At 36.7% G+C, this 15,262-nt stretch overlaps 2 protein-coding genes across 2 annotated transcripts; one reads left to right on the forward strand and one right to left on the reverse strand.

Moving 5' to 3' along the window:
- Positions 1 to 1,007: 1,007 nt before the first annotated feature.
- On the reverse strand, positions 1,008 to 6,103 carry LOC113300558 (glyoxysomal fatty acid beta-oxidation multifunctional protein MFP-a-like). Its single transcript, XM_026549763.1, has 18 exons — positions 6,004 to 6,103; positions 4,887 to 4,958; positions 4,747 to 4,812; positions 4,593 to 4,649; positions 4,417 to 4,484; positions 4,237 to 4,318; positions 4,058 to 4,113; positions 3,657 to 3,959; positions 3,490 to 3,576; positions 3,216 to 3,390; positions 3,030 to 3,151; positions 2,779 to 2,942; positions 2,451 to 2,705; positions 2,236 to 2,357; positions 2,039 to 2,160; positions 1,742 to 1,890; positions 1,195 to 1,333; positions 1,008 to 1,090 (listed from the first exon to the last, which is right to left on the reverse strand). Exons 1-18 carry the CDS (start codon positions 6,101 to 6,103, stop codon positions 1,055 to 1,057), a joined length of 2,175 nt encoding a protein of 724 aa, XP_026405548.1. The 3' UTR covers positions 1,008 to 1,054.
- Positions 6,104 to 12,148: 6,045 nt separating this feature from the next.
- LOC113294049 (ent-kaurene oxidase, chloroplastic-like) lies at positions 12,149 to 14,326 on the forward strand. The gene is made up of 7 exons (XM_026542474.1): positions 12,149 to 12,329; positions 12,412 to 12,572; positions 12,659 to 12,961; positions 13,064 to 13,321; positions 13,459 to 13,617; positions 13,717 to 13,914; positions 14,018 to 14,326. The coding sequence occupies exons 1-7, from the start codon at positions 12,149 to 12,151 to the stop codon at positions 14,324 to 14,326; spliced, it is 1,569 nt and encodes a 522-aa protein (XP_026398259.1).
- Positions 14,327 to 15,262: the final 936 nt, after the last annotated feature.

Below are 15,262 nucleotides of genomic sequence, written 5' to 3' on the forward strand. Positions count from 1 at the left end.
CCATGAACCTCATTACGATCTAGGATAAGAAGAAGAGAAATATAACCACACAGATGCAAGCCATAAAAAAAAGCAACAGGTAGTAAAGTACTCACAAATTTAACGTGGTTCAACAATATACACAATGTGTGTGTATTTTCTACAGCTACCAGACGGGTAGGACCTCTTTATTATAAAACCACTAGCTGAGAATTACACAAGAATTGAATAATCATTTAATCTACTCACTATAATGTGACCGAAGACAAGAACTCTCACAAACGCCCTATAAATCCAAAGTAGTGTCTTCACCCATACGATGTAATGTTTACCACATTATCTATCACAAGGAGACGATCTTCTCTGCACACCATGACATAGATTACAGTGGACGCGTTCAGCTCAACACCAATAATCTAATCTAGCACCACCAAGATGATCTTCTCCTCAGCAAGATGTCTTACCAACATCTCCATATGAATACTTCATAACGACATATCTTCCAATATCGATAAGTATTCCATAATCACCATAATGATGTACTAATTTCATCATTAATGGTCTCTCATATCCACCTCAAGAGGTAGGATGAATTTCTCACATCTATAATGAGAATTTCCTTGAGAACTCATAATTAAAACTCATAGTCTATGCCTCCTTATATAATACACATATTACTTATCGCACAAATTTAGGTTCCTAACTTAGCTATTAATTTCATGGGCTTTTGAAATAAGTAAACCAATTTGGCTTAATCCCAAATATTTGACCGACTTAGTTTAGGTTTAGGCGGTTTTCCTAAACCTAAACTAACCGACCAAAAATATGTTCGACTCTTTGAGTTTATGCCTTTCATTGATTCTGATCGAGAAAAATACGTTCACCTTCAACTCAAAACTTTATATTACTTTTTACCCCAAACATTACGTGATAATAAAAATAACAATGACATCCGAATTAAGAGATTTACGTTTTTTGTTCTATTTTTACAACAATGACAGTGCAACTTCTACTGGGGGTTCTAACAACAACAAAAAGAATACAGCGATACCAAGAAGATATTCGCTTAAACTTCTTATAGCCGGGACACGGCTTGATCCATTGGTGCACTCTGCATAGGAATTTATTAACAAACATATTTAACAAACATATTATGAAAATAGTGTGGAAGCTGGAAATAATGAAACGAAAGGGTTGTTTTCTATCTTCCATTACCAGTCTAGATCCTTTGGCTGCTCGTTCTTCCAAGTAGGCAGAAGGCTTGAAGAAATCTCCAAACATCTTGGTCCATTCCTCTAACCTCGAACAAATGTATTTAGATCCGAGTGAGTCAGCCCAGAACATGATTCCTCCCCTGGAAAAAACACAATATCGTATAATTATGCTAGTGATGAGATTAAATAGTTTTACTGTCACTACAAGAAAATATAGCTATCGCTATACCATATATTGCCACACCTTCAATATAGGTGTTGCAAAAGCAAATTTCTAGTCATAGTACTTTTCAGCTGCAGCTAAAAGCTATAAATTACTGCTACAAAATGAAACTTTTGCCACACAACTGTAGCAACAATATGAAAAGAGTGTGGTAAAAAAATATAATCTCTTGCTGCAGCAATACGATTGGTGCTGCGATAGAGATTTTTTGCTACATAGGTTATCGCGACACTAGTAGGGGTTTATGCCACAACTGTACCGTGCTGCAATATATTAAGTTTCTTGTAGTGTTATCTAGTATTAACTGCCAAGCTCAAATAACAACCTGTATGGTGGGAATCCCATCCCCATAACAGCTGCAATGTCAAGGGTCGATGCCTGAGCTGCAATTCCTTCATGAAGGACACGGCAGGCCTCATTTACGACTGGGAAAAATATCATCTCAATTATGTCCTTGTCTGATAACTTCATTAACTGCATGAAAAGCAAGATAATTATAAGTTGCAAATATGGTGTGTCCAGACCATTCTTCAAGTCTTGGGTTCAAAGTATAAACTTTTGACAGCGGCGCCATGAAAAGACATGATCCAATTGAGAGAGAGGGGGAGGGAGGGAGAGAGACCTTGGGATCAACTTTTGCACCGGACATGCTTCTTGCCTTCTCAATATATTTAGCAGTTTCAGGATCAGGGCTTGCCTTGCGTTTATTGTCATAGACATAGAAACCCTTGCGAGTGGTTTCCCCTGGAACAAGAGAGTCACAGAAGATATGTAAGTAAACACGATAATTATCACTAGCCCTAATGGTAGAAGCTATACCAGATCTTCTGTCCTCTAGCATGATTGGGATCAACATAGACTTGTATGATCTCTCAGGAAAGTTTAGAACAAAGAGGGTGGCAGATGCCGTTACGACCCCAAAACCAACCAAATCAATCAACCTGCACCAGAGAAGGAAAATCGCCAATTGAGTGTCATAACTTGCAACAGAACCAACAGAAAAGGACAATAAGAAGTCAGGAATCATTATATACCTGAATGGACCCATTGGCATCCCGAATTTGGAAACTGCCCTGTCAATCTTATAGATGTCTGTACCATGTTCAACAAGTAAGATTGCTGCTTGTGTGTAAGGGAAGAACGTCCTATTAACCGCAAATCCGGTACAGTTCCCAACAACGATTGGGGTTTTCTTAATATTTTTCCCAATATCCAGTAAGTCAACAAGTACTTGAGGAGATGTCTTCTTGGTACGAACTATCTCCAAAAGTGGCATCACGTGAGCCGGACTGCATCAGATAACGGTCAGAGGAAGACAAATAAAATGAAAGCACACTACATTTTCTATGAATGTCAGCATACCTGAAAAAATGAGCACCAACAATACGATCCTGGGACTGTGTCTTCTCCCCAATCAGATCCAAGTCAATTGTGGAGGTATTACTAGCAAGAATGCAATGAGGTGGGCAATGTTTTTCAAGATCAGCAAAAATTTGTTGTTTCAATGAGATATTTTCGGTCACTGCCTAGTTGGTGCATCAAAAAGATAAACCAGTTAATTGTCGATTAAATATTTAATTTTGTTTTGATAGATGAACGCAACCTGAACTAACCTCGATGACCATGTCCACATCTTTGAAGCTTTCATAGCCGAGAGAACCCTTGAGAAGAGACAAGGTTTTCTCAAATTTCTCCTGCGTCATTTTACCTTTCTTGACACGACTTCGCAAATTCACTGAACAAAAGAGGTGTGTCAGGCCCTAAATTGAAAAGTTGTGTGCACTATTGAATGGCCTCACCTTTCACCCTTCCAGTTCCGGACTGTAAAGAGTTTTCGTTTACTTCTTTCAAGATCACAGGATAATTACTAAGGATCAATGCTGTTGCAATTCCAGAACCCATGAGTCCTCCGCCCAGAATCGCAACTTTTTTAAGTTTTCTTGGTATCAATCTCCTATCAGTGATGCCAGGAACCTAAGTGGCGACAGAGTATTAATTCTTACAATGATAACTTCCAGTGATGAAGCAACAAACCCAATGCTGAGAAAATGAACTTAAAAATAAGATACCGACTTTTGAGGTTGCACGTTGAGCAAAGAATATGTTGACCAAACCCTTGCAAGTGTCATCATGTAGAAGTGTTTGAAAAGACTCCGCCTCCTGCCAACCGAAATGATACATCAAACATATGTATAATATGGAGACCTCGAAAGCAACAAACAAAACAGAAGCATTTGTACCTTCAAAAGCCCAGCAACAGGGCCTGAAACTATGCCTTCTTCGATAGCGTCAATGCAGACTTGAGGATGTCTCAGGTTGGGAGCTTTTTTCCGAGCCTGAGCTCTAACAAAAGTAAGTACTTCCTTGGCCTCTCCCAATGGCTCTATCTTATCTGTTCTGTAAAGACTAGGAACCCAAGGTCTTCTGCGCTCCACAATATCAAGGGCCAAAAGACGGGCAGTGTTTACCAGTTCATTTGGTGAAACTATGACATCAACTAAGCCCAAGGAATGAGCTTCTTGCCCCTTCACTGGCTTCGACATCTTTTTGTTTAGATGGAGAGGGAGTTATTCAACTGGTAAATGAGCCTATTTAACACTCACAGATAAGAAAAACGTATGCAAAAGGCATAACAGTATACCAGCATCATTTCAAGGGCTTTCGGAAGACCAACAAGGCGCGGAAGTCTCTGTGTTCCTGAAACAGAATACTGGTATATTTAAGATTGCAAAGTAGATGGCGAGAATATATATATGCTATCTGATCAGAGCCTTTGTACAAGACCTATGATGATCCAAATAAGACAACAGCCAATTATACCTCCAGATCCAGGAATTAATCCAAGCTGAAGTTCTGGAAGGCCTAACTGTGCTGTGGAGGTAGAAACACGAGCAATGCATGCCTAAGAAATAAAAAACATAAGCATGACATGCATGACAAAATTTCAGCCAATTACAATATATGGCAGAGAGGTTTTGTCTCAAGCACTGTGAAAAGTACCATGGCGATCTCTAGACCACCGCCTAGGGTAATGCCCTCAATAGCAGCAACAGCAGGTTTCTTTCCACCTGGAAATCATTATAACAAAGAAAGCACTCAAAACCAACCAGATCCTGAATATCGAAACTCCTCAAAAAGTAACATGAGAAGAATATCACCGAAACCGGAAGGGTTACCTTCTAACGTGTTAGAGATAATTTCAATTGATATATAACCAGGCTTTGGTGGCTCAACTGCAAAATTATGAATGAGACTTGAACTAAGGAAAACTTAGAAAAGTAAAAATGAATTGAAGATAAGATTTTCAATATGTAAGAAAAAGAAGCATACTCTTTCCGTCTTGGATTTCACTAAAAGCTGAGATATCAAAACCTCCAGAAAACTTTCCTTCTGCGCCTGCTCAAACACATCATAGTTTAATATTCTGCAAACCCACTAAAAGATATAGTTGAGAAGGACTTTAATATTACCTGTAATTACAAGTGCTTTTACGTCATCTCTTCGCATAGCTTCTGCACAATTGTCCTTGAGGCTGTTCAACACTATATAACAAAAAAAAAAAATATGTAAAGAACACGAGGGTGAAACATAATTTTACAGTGACATGGAAAATTACTAAACTGATCTTCACACATTATGTTACGGGAAAATGGTTACCCTTCAAGGGAAATATTGTTGAACGTACAAACTCGGAATGGCAATAAGCTAGACAAATGCAGATATGAGAAAAAGATGGTAGTATCTAAGAGAAATGTTGGTTCACTTGATTATCAGAGATTAACATATTTACGGCAACCCATCCCGACTACCAATATTGAATCCACCACGTATCGCCACTCAATAAATCTAGGAAACCCTTTCTTCCACATATTCTCACTGGATAAAACAAAACCCTGCAAACTCCACACTAGACATTCACTAAATCTGCTACAGCACAGCTCCAAGAGTTATATATGGTTCACAAGTAATCCTAAGCTCTTTAGTGATTACGAACTGCAAGCAAACAACCTAAACATACAATTTATACCAGACGTCAAATATTTATCAACTATCTCACACATTAAAACAGATATGAACTTTCATTCTATTGTACCCCCATTAATCATCCGAGTGATATCCAAATTAAGTCAACTCGATTTCACCAAGTTTCTAAAGTTCAATCAATCACATTTGCACCATATCATTATCATAGTCAATTCATTTAGTTGACATAGATTTCAGTGATCTGATCCCTTAAAAAGAAGACAGAATTGGAGTGTGCTTATAAGTACGCATATATTAGCATACTTCCTAAATCTAGTATCATTTATAAACTGAAATAAAGTATCACTCGTAAACTGAAATAAAAAATGTCACGATTTCCTTCTCCCTTAATTTGAACTTAGAATATAATCAACTCTAGATGATTTCTGAAAAGAAAATATCCCCTAAATCAAAAGACACCAAATGAACCCAATATAAGTAGTATAAATTTTTAGATACAAAGATAGACAGATACACAGAAAGATCCTGACGTTCAATCACAATGAGAACTTGAAATTGGACAAAATTGAAAAGAAAAAAATTCAGAGCAAGATTGAATAATACCATCAAAAGAGAGTGAATTAACAGGTGGATGAACGATAGTAATAACAGCAATTCCATCAGCTCCAACCTCCAGTATTGTTCTTCCTTTGTTGCTACCCATCTCTTTCTCTCTAGTTTATTTCTCTACACTTCTCTGTCTTTAAAGAATAGAAAATAAATAAGGGTTTTCTCTTGATCACTTCTTTGATGCATGAGAAGAAGGGTTCAGTTAAGCTTCAAAATAGAAGAGGGTTTTAACCTCCGTAATTTAATAGCCTTGGACCAGATAAAATAGTTGTTTTAGCTAAGTTATTAATTTGAATTCTATGATCCTCTCTATTAGGGAAGCACGGACACACCAGTACTGAAACCGTGTCCGCGTCAAACACGCATCGGACACAGGACGCGCGTAACACCGACACGATGCATGTGTAGAAATTTATACCTCATTTTACTAATTGGGTAATCAAACGGGTTATGAAGATTAGTATAATAGTTGATATTTGAACAGGTGGGCTAACGTAATGGCATAAAATTGAGTTTTTTCATGTATTTGCGTGATTAGTATATTTGATATACCATAATATTATGATATTAGTGTATAAAAATTACTTAATTAATATATATATAAACGTGTTTGTGTCCTGATAATTTTGGGTTTTACCGGTCTCTGTGTCCATATTGTATCGTGTCCGTGTCGGTGCTTCCCAACTCTCTATGTATGGCTGGTTGGAACTACGGAAGTCATTAATTTATCGGGATTAATTGGAAATTTGGAAGTTCTACTTATACTACCTCTGTTTCATAAAACAAAAGCTCTAAACAGACTGTGCAGCTGAACCATCGCGGAACCCTTGTGACACATAAAGTAGGCCTAACTCACACTTTAATGACCCCCCTCCTAATTCTCATAGGGCGGGCCCAATCCCTCCCTACCACATGAGTCACGACGTACGTAAAATTTTAAACAGACCGTGGAGGTAGGGGTGAGCATGGGTCGGTATGGACCGGTTTTCACCTCATCCGCATCCATCCAATATACTACGGATTTTAAATTTCGCATCCGCTCCAATTCAACATCCAACGAATTTGCATTCAATGATGAGCGGATTGGATGCGGATAATCCAATCGATTTGTGTTAATCAAAATTTATAATGAAAAAAATAAAGCCCAAATAGATGACTCCTTATAGAACCTGTACATTTTATATATGTATATAAATATAGAAGTGTCATGGACAACACTCCAAGCAAACACCTAAAAATTTTAAAATTATCCATATATTTTCTAGAAACCGTATAAATGCCCTTAATCTAACGGATATGGATGTCCTACGAATTTTCAATGTTGCATCCGGGTCCAATTCGTAGTCCGTTGAATTTCAAGAAATCCATCCGCGTCCAACCAATTAACGAACGGTCCGAAACGGTTGGTCCCAGTTAAATCCGCGGATTACAAATAAAATGCTCACCCCTACGTGGAGGTGGAGCTGAACCACCCAAAAACGATTGTAACACATAAAACGGACCCAACTCACATTTTAATGGCCCCTGCTAATTTTCGGAGTGCGTGGCCTACCTCTCTCTCACATGACGGTTTAGGCTTAGTTTTCTGGACCAGAACTACTGTCCAAGAAAAAATACGGGTATGATAAAATGGTGTAGGGTACAAGGCTACCAGCTCTGTTCTACTTTTGGAAGCCTACTTATACTACCTCTGATTCTACTTATATACCTCCCAATGACCCAATGTTCCGTATTAAAATCTTCTAAATGCGGGACCAAATCCTACTGTCGACCACGGCTCTTATATACGGAACCAAATCAATGGGTTTCCGGAAGTAGGTATTAGCAGTAGTCTAAGTTACCCCTCGAGATAAACTTATTCCGAAACGTGATTCTTGATCACACTATATCCTAACGGTAAATAATCAAAAGTCTGGATTGATTATCCTAGAAACTGTAGAGTTTTCCTATATATATTTAGTTGCCAAATGTTTCCTACCAAACTTCTCAACTTATACATATATCAAGCCAACTATGGTTCAGAAGACAGTAATAGCAAATGTTCATTTCGAATCAGATAATAATACAGATCGCCATCATCGATCACGATCAACAGTAAATAGATACGAGCACTATGCATAGATATGACGACTGACATTGATTATTGAATAAGCAATCAGCGTCCACTTGGTGATGGAAAACTCTATTTATATTTTTCAGGAAATGACGCTCACACAAAGAAGCAAAATGTCAGGGTATCGCAGGTGGATGCTGATTTTGTTGTTAAATAATTTCAGGACCCCCACCATTCCCCCCAGGCATTCTCTGGTTTTGGAGTAAATAAGGGGTCCATTAGCGTTCGATTAGGCGATTAGCCACTAAAGGCGAGGTCTTTGGGGAGGGGATCTGGGGTATAAAGCATTTTCGTCGAATAATCGATGTCGGTCATACCTACTCATAGTCTTATCTGTTTACTGTTCGTCATGATTGTACTGCTATATTGCTAGCTCTTCAGCATCTGCTATGAAACATCGTGATCCCTATTGACCAATACTCCCGTTACGTTCTTGACTTCTCTTCGTCACACACCATTCATTTGAATGTCCAAAATATCTAATAGTAATGTATGGTACCTATCAAGTAAACATGGAACCTACAATATGATAAGTCGAGAACCTAAAGACAGTCCACGGATCAAAAATAAAGGAAAGACAGTTGCGGACCCAACGCCATGCATCCAATTCCAAAATTTGATCACTAGGTTTTTAGCATAGAGTGGGTATTCCCGAATCACTGAAAGCTTCTATGGTGAAACTTCAATAAACTAATAGTTTGGGACTATTAAAATCAAGCAATCTTGTGAAGTATCAGAGATACCAAATTCAAACTTAGATTTTAAAGAGACAATGGGTGAAATAGACAAGATCAAGAAACCAAAAAATATAATTGCAATGGACGTGTAAAATATTGGACCGAGTCAAATGGACACTTAAATATTTTGGCAGTTATGCCTTTACTTTAACTTTAATTTTTGCTTTATCCTTTTCTCTTTCTTTTTTATTTCTTTTCTCCAATTTAAAATTAATAGTGAGAAAATCCTTAACTTCCATAATACAAGTCGGATTTTAGTAAAATTTCATTTTTACAAAACAAGACCCATTATTCATAGTAAATTCGAAAGTTATTTTTTTCGGAAAAAATTGTTAGGATGAAGCAGGTTGCATCTTAGCTCAAACTAAGATACGAAAATTTATTCGAGAAATAGGTAAGATGAAACTAGTAGAATCATGGCTTGTTAAAATACAAAAAATTACTCGAAAAATAGGTAGAATGAAACCGGATACATCCTAACTTAAACTAAGAAAAATATTCAAAAAACAGGTAGGATCAAACTCGTTGCATCTTGTTCCATTCTTGGATAAATATGTAAACCGGTGATTCTACCACTCATTTCATATATGAAAACAATTAACAAAATATCTAGAACAACTACCACCACTACCAATATTTTCAACCACAACACACTACAAGTCACCACCACCTGCGATGGTAAAAAGAGAGTTCAACGAACACCATCATCACCTTCAACATAAAAAATAAATATTTAAATATGAAGGATGAAATTAGATATATCTTAAGGACAACAAAAAAAATATGTCAGAATATGTTGGATGAAACCAAGTACATCGTGAAGAATTTTTTTTTCCTTCCAGAATATGCAGGATGAAATTGTTTTCATCCTTGAAATTAGTAAAATGTTTATATGTTTTTTTTTTAGATTATGCAGATAAACCTGGATTAATTCTAATTCAAAACAAGATGAACCTAGATTCATTCCAGTTTAAATCCTACAAAATACACCACCGAACACTAAAGAAATTAATTTATTAATTATCGGCTACCCGTTGATTCCAAAACCGGCTACACCTTAAATCCATCTCTAATTAAGCATAATATTACCAGACTACAAATTATCTTTACAAAAACTATACATATTGAAAAAAAAAATAATTCGAACTTCTAGTTATAGCCTTTCTTCTTTATTTCAATGTGTACTACAATACAACAGTACTACTCCTAGTTAGTAATTCGACGAATCATTCCCGAATAATTCATGAACGTATCCGAACTGACCGATTCCGAGTGATTTGGCCAAACTACTTAATCTCTGGACCTAGTACGCGAATTATGTGGACATTACGAATAACATGCGAATTATTCGCGAATCCGAATAAGTTGGCCATGGAATTCGGAAGGTGAAGTGAAGGCTTATTTTGAATAGGTTAAAAAGTGAACGGAGTAAGCATCAACCTTCCACCCGCATGTGTAACATTGAACCACTATTTTGTGTACTGTTTTTTTGTTCATAATCGTATATATATTATACTTAATATACATTATTAAGTTAGACTTTATTATTTTTTCTAACCAACCATTGTTGTTTATACTGGTTTTTGTTTAGCAATCGGCTTACTTGTTACACAATAATTTTATGCAATTTAATTGTTTACTTCTTGTTACATTCGTAGTAAAATAATCTTTTTCACCTTATAAATCATATATGTATATATGGGTAAATTAGTCTTATAAGGTCATAATACTTATCAATTTACTATGTATATAATCCGAATTTTCAGTACCAAACTCATATTTCTAAAAACGAATTATACACGTACGTATGCCGTTCTGTACCACTCTCCTAATAACGAACCGTTGACCGGTTTTTTGACCGAACCCGACTTGTATAAATCCGTATAAATCCTGCACTATATCGTCCCGAACTTGTACCCGTACTCCGAATTGCTAACTAGGATACTACTACGACCCTATTTCTCCCTCTCCAACTACATTACATGGTATAGGGTTAATGTTTCCTATTAGTTCTTTCTTTATTAAACCCTTCTCAATTCTTGTTCTCACCAGTGATCTAGTTAAGCAATTAGTTGTTCTTTAGTCTTTCGAAATCGATACTTTTAAATTTATTCCTCCTGGTCTCATTTGAAGCAATTGGAAAGCACTCATGAATGAGTAATTAGCTTTGTGTATCTCCTTTTTTTTTTAATATAACCTTTTCTTCGAAAAAAAAAAAAACTCTTGTTCTCGCCAAATCAGACCAAATTATATCGACAATAAAATGCAGTGAAGACCAATCTAATATCAACCTAGCGGATATGTGGGAAAAATAAACTTCTCCTGATTAATGGAAGAATACGCCATCTAATATCACAAGATTAGAAGATGTGATGGTCGTAAAAAGTATTTAGCACAGATTACCCGGATTCTGTTCTTGGGAATAAAGAGAAGTATAGTTCAAATCTAGGTAACACTGAGAGGGTACTTTAGCCAACTACTGTAAAAATTAATTAATAAAGAGAAGATTCTGTTCTTGGGAATAAAGAGAAGTACCTAACTGCAGATTCGGCAACCTAACATGGGAGTTCCATTATTGAAGAACAATCTAATTGTATGTTAAGAAACCTAAGTACATCGACATGCAGTGATAGAGTCAAGGGATGACTAACCTTGACTATAGCTCGCCCCCATAAAATTCTAATAACTATATACAAATTCCTAATTTTATCCTATAATTAATATTTAGTGTTCCTCAACCTTAAGAATTAACATTTAGTCCACCAGTATCTTATAATTCATTTTATCCTATATTATTTAGTCCACCTATATTTAGGAATTAGTCCATCAATTTTATCCTACATATTTTTTAGCCCCTTTAGGTTAATTTCTGGCTCCTTTTCGACATCTTACTACAAATTTCCCCTTCAAATTTTGAATTTTTGTAACTTATTAGATCAAATTCGTTAACAATATACTATTAGTTTCAAACTTGTATATACCCTTTTAGGGTAGTTTTATAAAAGATCAAAATGCTTCAACAACAATACTATTAGTGTCAAACTTATATTTATCGTTTTAGGGTAGTTTTACAAAGAAAATTACTTGTACGGTAAAAGCATATATGTGACTCGAATAGGGACCCATTGGTATATATTATTACCTTTGTTTTTAAAAGAATAGGCTGGTTTCACGTAATCATGATACCAACTTATCTTTTTGAGACCCGAGGTAGTATAAATATAACTCAATCTTCATTGCAATTGACAATTCAGAACAATACAGCTAAGTTTAAAGCATGATTTCATCAATGGGGTTGTTCATGGAATCTTTTAATAAATCTAATCAGCCAAAACATTTTCTTGTTATACCTCTAGTCATCACCTTAGTTATAGGTTTTGTTTCTATGATCACCATCCGAAAATTCTATCTCACTAAACGGACAACCGTAAACACAAACTTGCAGACAAGAACTTACTCATCTCCTCCTGGTATGTTCTTATACTCACCAAGATTTCATTGGTGTTTTATATTTAAAATGAAACGTAGTTTGTTTTTGTGGATTTCCTGCAGTTGTTCCAGGATTGCCGTTAATAGGAAATCTACTGCAGCTAAAAGATAAGATACTCCAGCATGTTTTTGCAAACTGGGCAGAAATCCACGGACCCATTTACTCCATCAAAGCAGGAGCTACTACTATTGTGGTCCTCAATAGCACTGATGTCGCCAAAGAGGTTCGAATGAAGCCCACTGCCTATTAATATTAGTATAAGAGTGTAAGTATAAATTCAGTATTGCATGCTCATATTGATTTTTACAGGCAATGGTGACTAAATTCTCGTCCATTTCAAAGCAAAAGCATACGTACGCGATGAAAATACTTACACCTAACAGTATCACAACAAGCGACTCCAATGAATATCATAAGATGGCAAGACGACATTTAGTCACACACATGTTGGGATCCAGTGCTCAGAGACGACATCGTGCACACAGGGACATCGTGATAGATAATGTAGTGCATCGCTTACACGCCCATGCAAATGAAAATCCTCTTGATCAATTACCTGTAAACTTCAAGCGGATACTCCAAACTGAAATGTTTGGTCTATCTTTGAAACAAGTAAGCTGCTCTTCTTCTCTTGATTTTATAAAAACCCAATAGTCGTCATATAACCTATTTGTATAAATTATAATCATGATGGAAACCGGCGGCCAAATTCAGGCATTTGGAAAGGATATAGAGTCTTCGAAATACATTGAGGGGCTTGGGGAAACTTTGTCAAGAGATGAGATTCATAGAGTTTTAGTGTTGGATCCTCTGTCGGGAGCAGCTGAGATGGATTGGGGAGACTTTTTACCGTATATGAGATGGGTTCCTAGTAATAGTTTTAAAATGCACATAGGACGGATTGAGACGCGCAGGCTAGAAGTGATGAAAACTCTTATTGAGGAGCAGCTGATAAGGATTTCTTCTGGAGAGGTATATATACTGCTCGGTCCATTTTCCGTTCTGAAACTTCTTACTATTGCTGATTAAAAAAAAAAAAAAAAGCTTGTTTGCGTTAGTTAATTATGCTACACTTGGACCAAACTCGATTGATACTTCTTTTGGAACAGGGAATAAACTGTTTTCTGGATCGGTTGCTGTCCGAAGGGAAAACTCTTACAAAGACACAACTGACTAAGTTGGTCTGGGAGACACTGGTGGGTTCCGAAACAACTGTAGCCACTGTGGAATGGGCCCTGTATGAACTTGCAAAAAATCTAAAACATCAAGTAATTTTTCCCAACTCAATTGTGATTCTTTTCGATAAGCATGAGGCATTATGCTAGTTACGACCTGACGGAATTTTCATGTCCATCTTAATCGGTCAGGATCGCCTCTACCTTGAACTTCAGAAGGCATGCGGAAACAACAAATTTACAGAGGAGCAATATTCAGAGGTTACATACTTAAGCGCCGTTTTTCATGAAACACTGAGAAGGTATCCCCCATTTCCATTAGTCCTTCCTCTGAGATATGTACATGAAGATACTCAACTAGGAGGGTATGACATTCTTGCTGGTTCTCAGGTAATCGGAAGAATAGTAAATTAAGAATTAATTCATCTTTTTGTTGAAATTATTAGTGCCAAAATTGCCTAAGCTTATCTTCTATTTGTCTATGCATGCACAGATTGCCCTCAACATCTACGGTTGCAATATGGATAAGAAACAATGGGATTCACCGGAAGAATGGAACCCCGAGAGATTTCTAGATATTAAGTATGATCCGATGGATATTTACAAGACTATGTCATTTGGAGGAGGAAAGAGAGTTTGTCCAGGATCTTCGCAAGGACTTTCGATTGCTTGCACTGCGATTGCTAGATGTATTCAAGAATTTAAGTGGAGTTTAAAACCAGGAAGACGGGAAGAAGATATAAACCACACTACTCAAAAGCTCAATCCTTTGGTGACAACCTTAACTCCAAGAGATTATTAAGGGAGCCGAGATGAAGTTCGAGTTTGTAGAGTATTAAAGTTTTAAGTGAAGTTTGTGTTTTAGGTCCAAAGTAATGACCAGTCAACTGTTAAATTCTTGGCTTTTTAATTACTTGTAAAAGTCATATCACGGCACTTTGCTTGTTATGCGACACTTTTCAGGGGTTGCCATTGTTAGTTTCCAATTAATTCTCATGCTAAACCAAATAGACCATCTTCATTCGTCGTAATCGTTTAAGGTTTTACGTTTAGGGAAAGCTATCGATTTGCTGGGGATGATCTTAGGAGTACGGGGTAACACTTATTTGTTTGGACCCGCAATTAGTATCTTAAAGCCATCAACTTTTACTGACGCCATTATACTTATTGTTTTCATCTGGTCTCCCTTCACTTGCAGCCATCAACTTCGAAAATGCAATATAAACCCCAACCCCTTCCTTCACTTCCTTCCACCACGTACGTGTCATGTTTTTCCTTGGGATCAAAATCAATGAAGTCAAAAGCTTGGATGGTGCCACCTAACGGTGGAAGGGGATGGGGATGTGTATCATCTTCGAATCAACTTGGACTTAGGGCCATTGTATTTATGGATTTGATGGATCGTTTTACTAAATAGGTGTCTCCGGGTTCAAAATTAATGAAGTCAAGCGCTTGGATGGTGCAACCTAATGGTGTAAGGGGATGGGAGATGTGTAGCATCTTCGAATCAACTTGGACTTGGGACCATTATATTTATGGATTTGATGGATTGTTTTTATTAGATAGGGTATCCTTAGACAAACTTTGGAGAAAAAACTGCTTCGAAACTCCTTTATTCTAATTCACTCACTTGTAATCTTAATTTATGCACTTAATTAGCCTCATTCAATGTTGGTAAACTGTTTTTCTCTAGCATAATCCTGTGAAAAGATGTCTCAGATAATATGGGGTTGCAAAT

Source organism: Papaver somniferum, chromosome 7 (assembly GCF_003573695.1).
Source record: "Papaver somniferum cultivar HN1 chromosome 7, ASM357369v1, whole genome shotgun sequence".
NCBI classification, from domain to species: Eukaryota; Viridiplantae; Streptophyta; class Magnoliopsida; order Ranunculales; family Papaveraceae; genus Papaver; species Papaver somniferum.

Excerpts from the sequence above, each read along its gene's own strand:
- LOC113300558 (XM_026549763.1), bottom strand. The coding sequence starts at position 6,103 with ATGGGTAGCAACAAAGGAAGAACAATACTGGAGGTTGGAGCTGATGGA. Across the intron at positions 4,813-4,886 it reads AAAAGCACTTGTAATTACAG|GCGCAGAAGGAAAGTTTTCT; the intron begins GTAATATTAAAG and ends GTGTTTGAGCAG. Across the intron at positions 3,960-4,057 it reads AAGCCCTTGAAATGATGCTG|ATGTCGAAGCCAGTGAAGGG; the intron begins GTATACTGTTAT and ends CTAAACAAAAAG.
- LOC113294049 (XM_026542474.1), top strand. The coding sequence starts at position 12,149 with ATGGGGTTGTTCATGGAATCTTTTAATAAATCTAATCAGCCAAAACAT. Across the intron at positions 12,573-12,658 it reads GCACTGATGTCGCCAAAGAG|GCAATGGTGACTAAATTCTC; the intron begins GTTCGAATGAAG and ends TGATTTTTACAG. Across the intron at positions 13,915-14,017 it reads ACATTCTTGCTGGTTCTCAG|ATTGCCCTCAACATCTACGG; the intron begins GTAATCGGAAGA and ends ATGCATGCACAG.